This window comes from Sitodiplosis mosellana, unplaced genomic scaffold (genome assembly GCF_009176505.1).
Source record: "Sitodiplosis mosellana isolate CC-2019 unplaced genomic scaffold, AAFC_SMos_1.0 Smas_scaffold_6191, whole genome shotgun sequence".
Classification (NCBI taxonomy): domain Eukaryota; kingdom Metazoa; phylum Arthropoda; class Insecta; order Diptera; family Cecidomyiidae; genus Sitodiplosis; species Sitodiplosis mosellana.
This window is the reverse complement of record NW_022601432.1, coordinates 4,517,838-4,527,008: the sequence shown is the minus strand read 5'-3', so window position 1 is coordinate 4,527,008 and position 9,171 is coordinate 4,517,838. Positions and strand designations below refer to the sequence as shown.

Below are 9,171 nucleotides of genomic sequence, written 5' to 3'. Positions count from 1 at the left end.
TCTCTCTCTCTCTCTCTCTCTCTCTCTCTCTCTCTCTCTCTCTCTCTATGTGTGTGTATATCGATGTGATTCGTTTTTATTGTATGTGTGTTGGATACGCATGGAATTTGATAGAACGATGGCTGCTTTTTTTTTATTATTAGCTATCCACTTTATTTGTTTACTATTTTCACGGTTATTTTTTGCCATAAAGTTTGACTTTCTCCACAATATCATACAGATTTGGAGTGTCGTTTTGTTGAGCTAAAAATGCCATTTTAAAATGTCTATGCTATGTTTGTGTCTCAAACACAAATTTTGAGCTAGAAATCGAATGTTTCCAAAGGCGGCGAATTCTCAATGGAAATGAAAAAAAAAAAACCACGGCAAACTCTTGTGTTTGTATGCATCAAATAAATCTTCTCTTATTCAAACCGAAGAATATGATTTAGTAAATATTCATCATCTAAGTCGATAGCTGATGAAATGGTGAAGCATTTTTCCACAAATTTTAAAACGAAAATCGTTAGTCATTTTTCCTCCAATATTTCAACATAGTCTCTGTATCTCCCTCATCCCGAGGTGTATGGTTTCATTGGCACGCAAACGCACACATGCTCAAGCGCGCAAGACATGAAAATTTTGTTTACTGTCAAACGTCAATTGGCTGATAGACGAATCTTTCTCACTCATTCACTTTTTTCGATATATTGAAATTTCCTGAATGGATATTGTAAATGGAATGATTCAGAACCGAATCGAAACCGAAAGAGAATTTGCATATTTTTAGGCTAAGCATTTTTAATTTTAGTTTTTGCGCACACATGGATTTTGTTTGCAGCATATCGGCAATATTTCACATATGAATGGCCATTCGCTGAACCTCCGCAGCTCTTTTAAAATAGCAACTGAGAAAATGGTTGCGATGTGCTCATTATTCGGTAGCCATTAATGTGTTGTTGGGTTTTTTTTCGGTTATTGTTGGTTCAATCAAAATGAATCGATTCCAGCCAACACAAAAATGAAGTAATAGCAAACGCTAACCGCCCAAACGCACACACACACGCTTCAAACAATTTGCAGTAATAACAAACAACAGAACGAAAATCACGCATTTTGTTATGACACATGCGGTTGCACTTTCAATGTGCAATGAGTAAATGCACATTGGCACATTCTATCATCAATTCACATGGACATGTTAAACAAAAAAAAACTCGGGATATACGAGGCTCAATGTAATATGACGGTGTGTAACTTGGCTCGATGAATCGATGCAGTTGAACCCAGCCTCTCTCTCTCTCTTTCTCTCACTTCCGATTGCTCTGTGTAAAATTATCACAGTAATCATAGTCAAATTGCGTTCACAGAGTTCACTGTCTCATTTGATTATCATAAATACATGTGAGAGGTTTTGAGCTTAGTTTAGTTCATTGATTTGTTCACAATTTGAAACGATATCGCATGCTGCATTTCGTATAGCCAATTATTATGGGTTGCCTTGCGTTTACCATTCACTTTTTTTTTAATTTCATTTTTGATTCTGTCATCCATTCATTCGTTGAATCTCGTTAGGTTAAATATTTTTTTTTGTCTTTCTTCCTATGTTTTTGTTTCTCTTGTTATTCCATCATTTTCGTTATAAACGAATCAGAATGAAAGAGATAATCATAATTATCATGCATGGATCCCGAAAAAAGCGACAACAAGAAACATCATGACGAGTATACGTCTACTTGATTCGGTATCAATGAATGAGCATGCACACATAGCAGCAGCAGCAGCATCAGCAGCATCAGTAGCGTAATACAAACATGATTAAATATTAATAGACACCTCCCGTGCGCTTCAATTATTTGACGTAGATGATATGAATTGAATGCGCGACATTTGTGCAAATGCAACATCCAAACGCGCATTCGTTTACACACACGATACATTCGTGTGCAACAATGGTCAGGATGCTAAAATTTAATGGCATACACAAAAAGAATTGCACACAGTATTTTCGTCTTTGGGTTTTTCTTCAACGTCGACACACAAAAGGTAAACAGAGAGAATCCGGGAACCAGACACAACATTCATGCATTGAATTATTGTTGCTGAGACGAGGAGATTTCGTTGATTTATTTCATTGTGCATTTGCAAAACATTCACATTTTTGTCGTCGAAAATCGTCCAAAATCACACAAAAAAACATTCTTCACGTTGCAAAGTAATCCAATGTGGTCGCAAGATGCACGATTTGTATGCTTTTTTTTGTTGGTTGTTGTTGTTCTTGTCTGGTTTTGATATCAAAACCACAACCACACAAATGAATGCATATAAACCAATATTGATACAGTTGATAACAGGCGATAGTTTACCGGTTTGTATTCAATTATCGGTGACGTACGCACACCGAATGTGTGGCCGTTTTTGGATTTGTTTATGATGAAATTTTTCTTGTTTTTTGCACAAACACTTTCTTCAACAATTATTTCCACGATTTTAAAACACCCAAATAATCCGCCAAACTTATGGCAGCGACTATGGTTGGCACGATAAATGTAAAATTTTGTTTACATTTGCGCGCGATATACGCCCGGTTGGAAAACGGTGTTCGCGACAATCCGTATACGATATTTTCGCTTTGAACGATCGGATCGTTAACACTGGCGATTTTTGATTTTCACTTCACGGCAAATGAATTGCATTTACTGCATTTATTTTCAAGAAATTTTGCCACAAAAAATACACAATTTTCTAGTATTCCTACGGTACTGAACTAAACGCGAACAACGACGACGCGCATAACCCTAACAGCTCAATATAGCTACGAATACTGATTTCAGTATGTGCACACAAAGCTGACGGCCAATATATCCAAAGAGAGACACTAGAACCAAGAGAAGAAAAAAGAAACACACACACATACTTCGGATAACATTTCGGTCGGTGCACATGTATTGGTATTGTGATTCACATGTGTATCAAATGGATTCACTCGTTTCGCCTGGTTATTTATTGAATTGGACATGAGTGAGTGCGCATATGAGAAGAAGAGATGTCAAGAGAAAAAAAAACAAACACACAATGTTCCCCTGCTAAATGTAAGCGGCTATGAATCGTGTGTATGTGTGTTTTGTTTGCGATATTCATCGAGCGCAACGTACACATGACGAACATAGACGAAAGGGAACAACTCAAAAACCCGTATCTCCCGTATGCGCATATGTTCATATTACGAATCACATTGCTCTTGTGCTCATCACATTTCCCATTTGAGCAGTTTTTTCTTCTTCTTCTTCTTCTGATAGCCCTTTTTATGGCCGCTTCTGTCACCGACCGTACCTCGTATCAGTGCAGAACGATACACAATTTATCAACATTTTCTACTTGATTCAATGGAGGAGAATTACTCACGTTCTATGTGAGCAACAGCGTTCATACACGCATGAAACTCATACAAAATAGGTGTGGTTGTGGTAGTCAAACAAAATTGATGACAGATTCATCCCATGACTAGATTCATTTCAATAGAATTTTGCTTGCTCAATCTATTCCAGCAAATTGGAATAGTACAACGTTTTTTTTTACCTTCAAATACAGGTTTCGAAATTAACAAGACGTTTTATTGCTCGCAAATTATTTATAGTTCAAATCGATACGATGGTGGAAATAATTGAATAATATTTGCTTGAATGTATAACTAACAGCAATCGATCGGTTTGGAACTCCACGGGTGGTTCAACGATCTTAAATCCAAGCTTTTAAGATTCGAATTCATTTGGGCAAGTAAAAAGTTCCAAACTGTACATGATCATGATTCGACTGAAAAAATTATATGACCATTGAATTGTTGCAATTTAAATTGTTTTGCATTGTTCAGCCTTTCGTTCGCTATATCGTTCCACCGTTCATTCGTTTGATCGTTAAATTATATTGTATCATACCGCACCATAGCTAATAAAAATTCGTTCAAAAACGGCAAGAAAAAAAGGTATGAACTGAAGTTTAATCCTTCAGGATTTGTTTTTGCTGTAACCGTTCTCTTCTATAATGTATACAGATGATGACCACAAATAAACGTGCGTTTCTATTCATATTCACAAAAATAAGCAATTTTATTCAAATTTATTACACTTTAACTTCACAATGGACTTTCTGTTTGCACAATTCAGCCATCTGTGCCATTTCATCTAGTGATACAGTAATAGCATCATTTACCACTTGGAACATCGGGAAATAGATATCACGCGTTGGTATAGTTAAATTGATCCCTTCCATTGGCCTAAAATCTTGAAATGTATCAAGTTCAATGGGGCATAGGCCATATCAATCGCCATCGTTACTGGGGTACCAAATCAGTGCTCCAGCTAAATTTTGTCTCATTGCAAATCGCATTTTATTAGCTATATGCCTAGTAGTTTTTTTAAACATTTGATTAAATATCCCGATTTTATGTTCTTCTGACGGTACCGATTCTTGGCACTCATCTTCATAGGTGTCTCTGAATAATATCTTGCTTAATACCTTTTCATAAGGATTGCAGGCTATCCTCTGTTGAATGATTATTTTCGTTGATGGCACACCCATTTGAATTTACATTTTAAGTAAGTGCGTATCGTTTTCATTAAATGGGAAGGAACGAATGGAATCTACTTCACCGAATGTTGATGTTAAAAGCAGGTTGTGGTAATCAAAAGCACAAGTATTTTCTCGTCAGCCTTGGCATTACTATCATGAAATTGAAAATAAAAAATAAAAAGTAATTTTATTTCAAGTTTAGTTTTGATTGCGATCATATAGGCTCTTTTGGTAACTAGCCTCCAAAATCCCAAAACAAATCCAGCCCATCAAAATTGTAGCGCAAAATGTGATCAAGCGTGCGTCTAACAAATCTACTTCGTGTTGCTGTATGATTTACCATGTGGAAAAACTCATCACGGGAAGCGATACTCAAAAGAACCTAAGCAATTGAAATCAATGTTCATCTAAATTGTTCATAAAAGTTATTTTAAATGATGACAATTAAAAAATAGATATTAATTATGCAAATTCAATTAATATAAATATAATTTATATTTATACAAATCTTGGCCTAATGGTGGTGAAGAGTTCTTCAATTTCATTGACAGACATTCAAAGATAAAACATCTATCTATAGGTGAGATTGATATCTCAGTGGTTGTAGATTGGTTAAGATTGGCTAGATCTTTGCCATTATTGGTGGAGATTTCATTATGCTACTGCTTATTTTCAACTGACGAAGCTATCGATCTCATGGGTAAATTTCGAATGCTGAACAAATTTCAATTTAAACTAAGTGATGATTACAATCGTTTCCGCGAACGATTGGGCTACACATGGGAAGGAACATATAACACGGACGACAAAACTGTCGAATTGAAACGCAGAATTTGAAGTAAAATGATAGGTATCAATGAAAGGATTCATGGACTCAAATAATGTGTTTGGAAAACTGTGGGTGTTTGAAAAGACCGAAGAACAAAGTTTGTTTTATTTGAAATTCCCATAAAAATAATATCATTTGAAGTCCATGGAAAGCACTGGAGTTGTGTTCATTTTGCATACTACCGATTAGCCGAATCGAAAATGTACACACAATTTGAGCCCTATAATATATTTTATTCTATTTTATTTTGCAATACCAAGTACTGGCTGAATAAAGTAGAGGCTAGCTTTGGAGTCGAAAAGAACAAAAATGTCTGTAAAAATAAAGATTTGATTTACTTTACTACAGTTATTTCTGTCGAAAGGTTTTTTATGACACCTTCAAGGATTATCTTCCAATCTTCAAAAGGGTATACTTTCATGTGCATTGATTATCTGTATACGTGTGGATTAGTGGCTATTCGCATGAGTTCTGTACGATGTTAACTAATTACTTGTGAAGAAGCAGACGAAAAAAGGATTCTCACTTTGTTTTTACCTCGAACACCATTATAAATAGTTGAATAAGTAACCATAGAAGAAAGAAGACAGTTGTGTTTTGGTCTTTGAAGTGAACTGTACTCTGAATTTTATGTAAGTGAATTTAATTTTTTGCATTCATTTGTAAACAACGAGCAAATAAACCTTCGCTTCCTATAGGGGCAAGTGGGGAAATTCGAGACACAATTTTTTTCCAAATTTTAAACTCGTACGATATAGTACGTGTAAAAACCTAACTTTTGATGATTGTCACTTATGAAATTTCGAAACGGCTGAGAAAAAAAATTACCTAGTGGCGAAAAACTTGTGATTTTTCGATTTTCAAAAATGGTGGGGAAATTCGAGACACGTTGTTAACCCTCAACTGCATGAATTTTTCCTTAAAAATTCCCCTTGAAGCAATGTCATCCGCCGTCCGATTCACATTATACAGGTGTTTAAATGATGCCCGCCAAAAGGCGGGCTTATGCAGTTGAGGGTTAATTGATTAAAAATGAATGAAAATCATGAAAAATCTTTATTGAATGCTTTGAATTGACAAAACAAATTAATTTCAAGGTCTAATGATGGCAAACAGTGGAATTTTTTATTCGGTTTCACAGTTGGAGCATGTGAAGTAGCCAGCTTGCATATTGGCGCAGTGCAGGTGAACAGCTCGATCGCACACATTGCAGTTAATGGAGTTGTTTCGATTCAACTTCTGTGGCATATTTTCCTTGCAGATGATGCAGAAGTCAACATCTTCTTCTTCATCTTCTTCAGTGGAAGACCGTTGCTTCTTCTTCTTCTTCGGCGCTGTTGAAGGTGTACGAGCTTTGCGTTTCTTTGATGCTGGCGCTGGTGTTGCTTTGGCATCTGCCTTTTCCTTTTGCTCTCCCATCTTCTGGCGTTTGGCATCCGCTTTCTGTCGTAGTTCAGTGACAACTTCCGGCGATGTCAAAACACTGGTCTTCATTGGCTTTCGACCTCGATTAGACTTTGGAGCTGGTGTACCATGCTTCAAAGGACCAATTGCTTTCATTGCGTCACGATAATCGGCACCAGATAATGTTGAAGGTAAAGATGATGTGGATGTATTGGAAGCCAACTCAGATGTTTCTGAAGTTTCAATTTCTTCAAACGCGCCTGTTGCAATATCGTCCACATTTACAACTACAATACGGCGTTGGGTTTCTGGATCATCGTCTTCATCATCACTTTCATTTTCTTCATTGGTTTTTGAAGCAATGAAATCAACATCAGTAAAAATGTCGCGATTGAATGGTACAATGCCGCTGGATTTAAATCCGGATTTAATGTTCCTCGGTATGACGCACAAATCAAGGCATTGGTCGACGATTAGTGGAATGTGGTGCAAATCAAGGGTTACATTCATATTGCTCTTTTTCCAATCATCATATTTCGTAGTATACATCGTCTTCATTGGGCCAAATACCGTGATATCTTATGGTTGCATGCGATGCGTACAATGTGGGGGAAATGACAACATTTTGATATCATGGTTGATGGCTTTATCGATTGCTTCGATGGATAAATGGGCTGTGTGATTGTCGAGCAGCAAAAGCGTTGGCAATCCTTTGCGAGCACCCGAGTGAGTGATGAAGTGGTCCATATACTTTGAGAATTCGTCAGATGTCATCCAGCCGCAGCCATTTGCAATACCAACAGCTCCTTGGCCTGCATGCGTCATGTATATTTCCTTCATATTCTTTCTCGGGAAGAGAAAGTAAGGTGGAATGGATTGGCCCATGGCGCTTACGGATAAAGCCATAGACACATTTGTGCCTCTTTCAGCAGACGTAGACGTGCCAACACGTTTTTTGCCTCTTCGTGCAATGACTTTAATGGCTTTGGTCGGGACAGTCGGAAATCCACACTCGTCCATATTCCATATGCGATGTTCAAAATTTGTTTGTTCGAGAACAGAACTGAGATTGTCGAAGAAAGCATCAACGTTTTCTTTGTTAAAATTCTTCGCCCGGTTCTGACTGACTTGCTCAGGCGTTCGCAATGATAAATTCTTGTGTCGGTTTATAAATGCATAATACCAGTCATTGCTGGCTTGCTGATGGGTATTCCATTCATCGGGATATTTGATGTCGATCAATTTCGCATACTGGTATGCCAGAACCCGCAGCTCAGTAATGCTTAAGCCATAATGAAAGTCGCTTGCCTTGAGAATATACTTCACTAATGATCGTTCTTGTAGAGCGGTGAAAATCGGTTTTCTGCCAACCGTTGAACTGTCCATGATGATATCAATCAACACTTGCTTATCAGTAGTTGCGACATCCACATTTAATTCTTTCAATCTTCCAATGTATCGCGCCAATCCTGGTCTAGAAATGTTATAGGCCTCGGCAACACTTCGGTATGTTTGCTTGTCGATTGTGATCGCTTTGATTGCTTCAAAAATATTGTCGTAATCAGTTGGTGTGTCACTTTTAGGACAGTAACGCGGCAGAGGTGGCATAGGCGCCATCGTGACGGTAAAATCCTGAAAAAGCAAAAAAAAAAATTAAAAGAGCCACTAAACTAACAATATTTGAATATTCTATCGATATTTTGCATGAAAACTTCTAATTATGCGTTAAAATGCGATCACATGTCAAGAAATGCCAAAAATGAAGTGTCTCGAATTTCCCCACAAAATGTGTCTCGATAACTATGAACATATTTACCCCTACAAGAATTTTGCGATACATTGAGGTTTACGTCGACATGTCGCCGTAAAGCAAAACCTTCCCGCGACATTCCGCATTGCGATAGGTTTTTCAATGTACAGGTTTACGCATAATCATTACGCCGACATATCTGCGACATATCGCATTGCGTAAACCTGTAAATTCGAATTGTATCCAACTTCATTACATTGAAAACATAATTTCAAATGGTTTTATTTAAACTTTTCATGTTGCTCATCGTTGGTAATAAAAAATAAAAACTTATTCAAAATAATTATTAAGTAGAATAATCAGCCATTGCAGCCTTTTAAAATACAACATGCTGAATTCGAATGAAGTTGATCGCAGTTCATGCATTTTGTGAAAACTATTGCGGAAGGTTGGCGATACGTTTGCGTAAACGTGTCGCAAAATTCTTGTTGGGTACCTGAATAAATTCCTTAAAAAATGTTGTGAAAACGATGTAGGCACGCACACTCAATTTTAATAATTTTCAAGTTTGTTTCACGTCGATATCGCACAGAGCTAACAACACGTGCACTTTCTTCGACTGCTAATACAAAAATGAGGT

At 37.0% G+C, this 9,171-nt stretch overlaps 2 protein-coding genes across 45 annotated transcripts in view; both read right to left on the bottom strand.

Annotated features, from left to right (window-relative positions):
• LOC129576772 (cell adhesion molecule Dscam2) overlaps window positions 1-2,805 on the bottom strand; it is a 77,862-nt gene extending 75,057 nt beyond the window's left edge. For 32 of the 44 annotated variants that reach the window (XM_055462410.1, XM_055462402.1, XM_055462421.1 and 29 more), the window contains exon 1: window positions 2,346-2,783. The gene's annotated coding sequence lies outside the window, so the exon portion shown is untranslated. Of the gene's footprint in view, window positions 1-2,345 lie in introns of all 44 variants that reach the window. The other 12 variants (XM_055462432.1, XM_055462430.1, XM_055462435.1 and 9 more) reach the window with 1 other exon arrangement.
• Window positions 2,806-6,418: 3,613 nt separating this feature from the next.
• On the bottom strand, window positions 6,419-9,148 carry LOC129576771 (uncharacterized). The gene is made up of 2 exons (XM_055462400.1): window positions 9,028-9,148; window positions 6,419-8,413 (listed from the first exon to the last, which is right to left on the bottom strand). Exon 2 carries the CDS (start codon window positions 8,396-8,398, stop codon window positions 7,361-7,363), a length of 1,038 nt encoding a protein of 345 aa, XP_055318375.1. The 5' UTR covers window positions 8,399-8,413; window positions 9,028-9,148; the 3' UTR covers window positions 6,419-7,360.
• Between the last annotated feature and the right edge of the window lie 23 nt (window positions 9,149-9,171).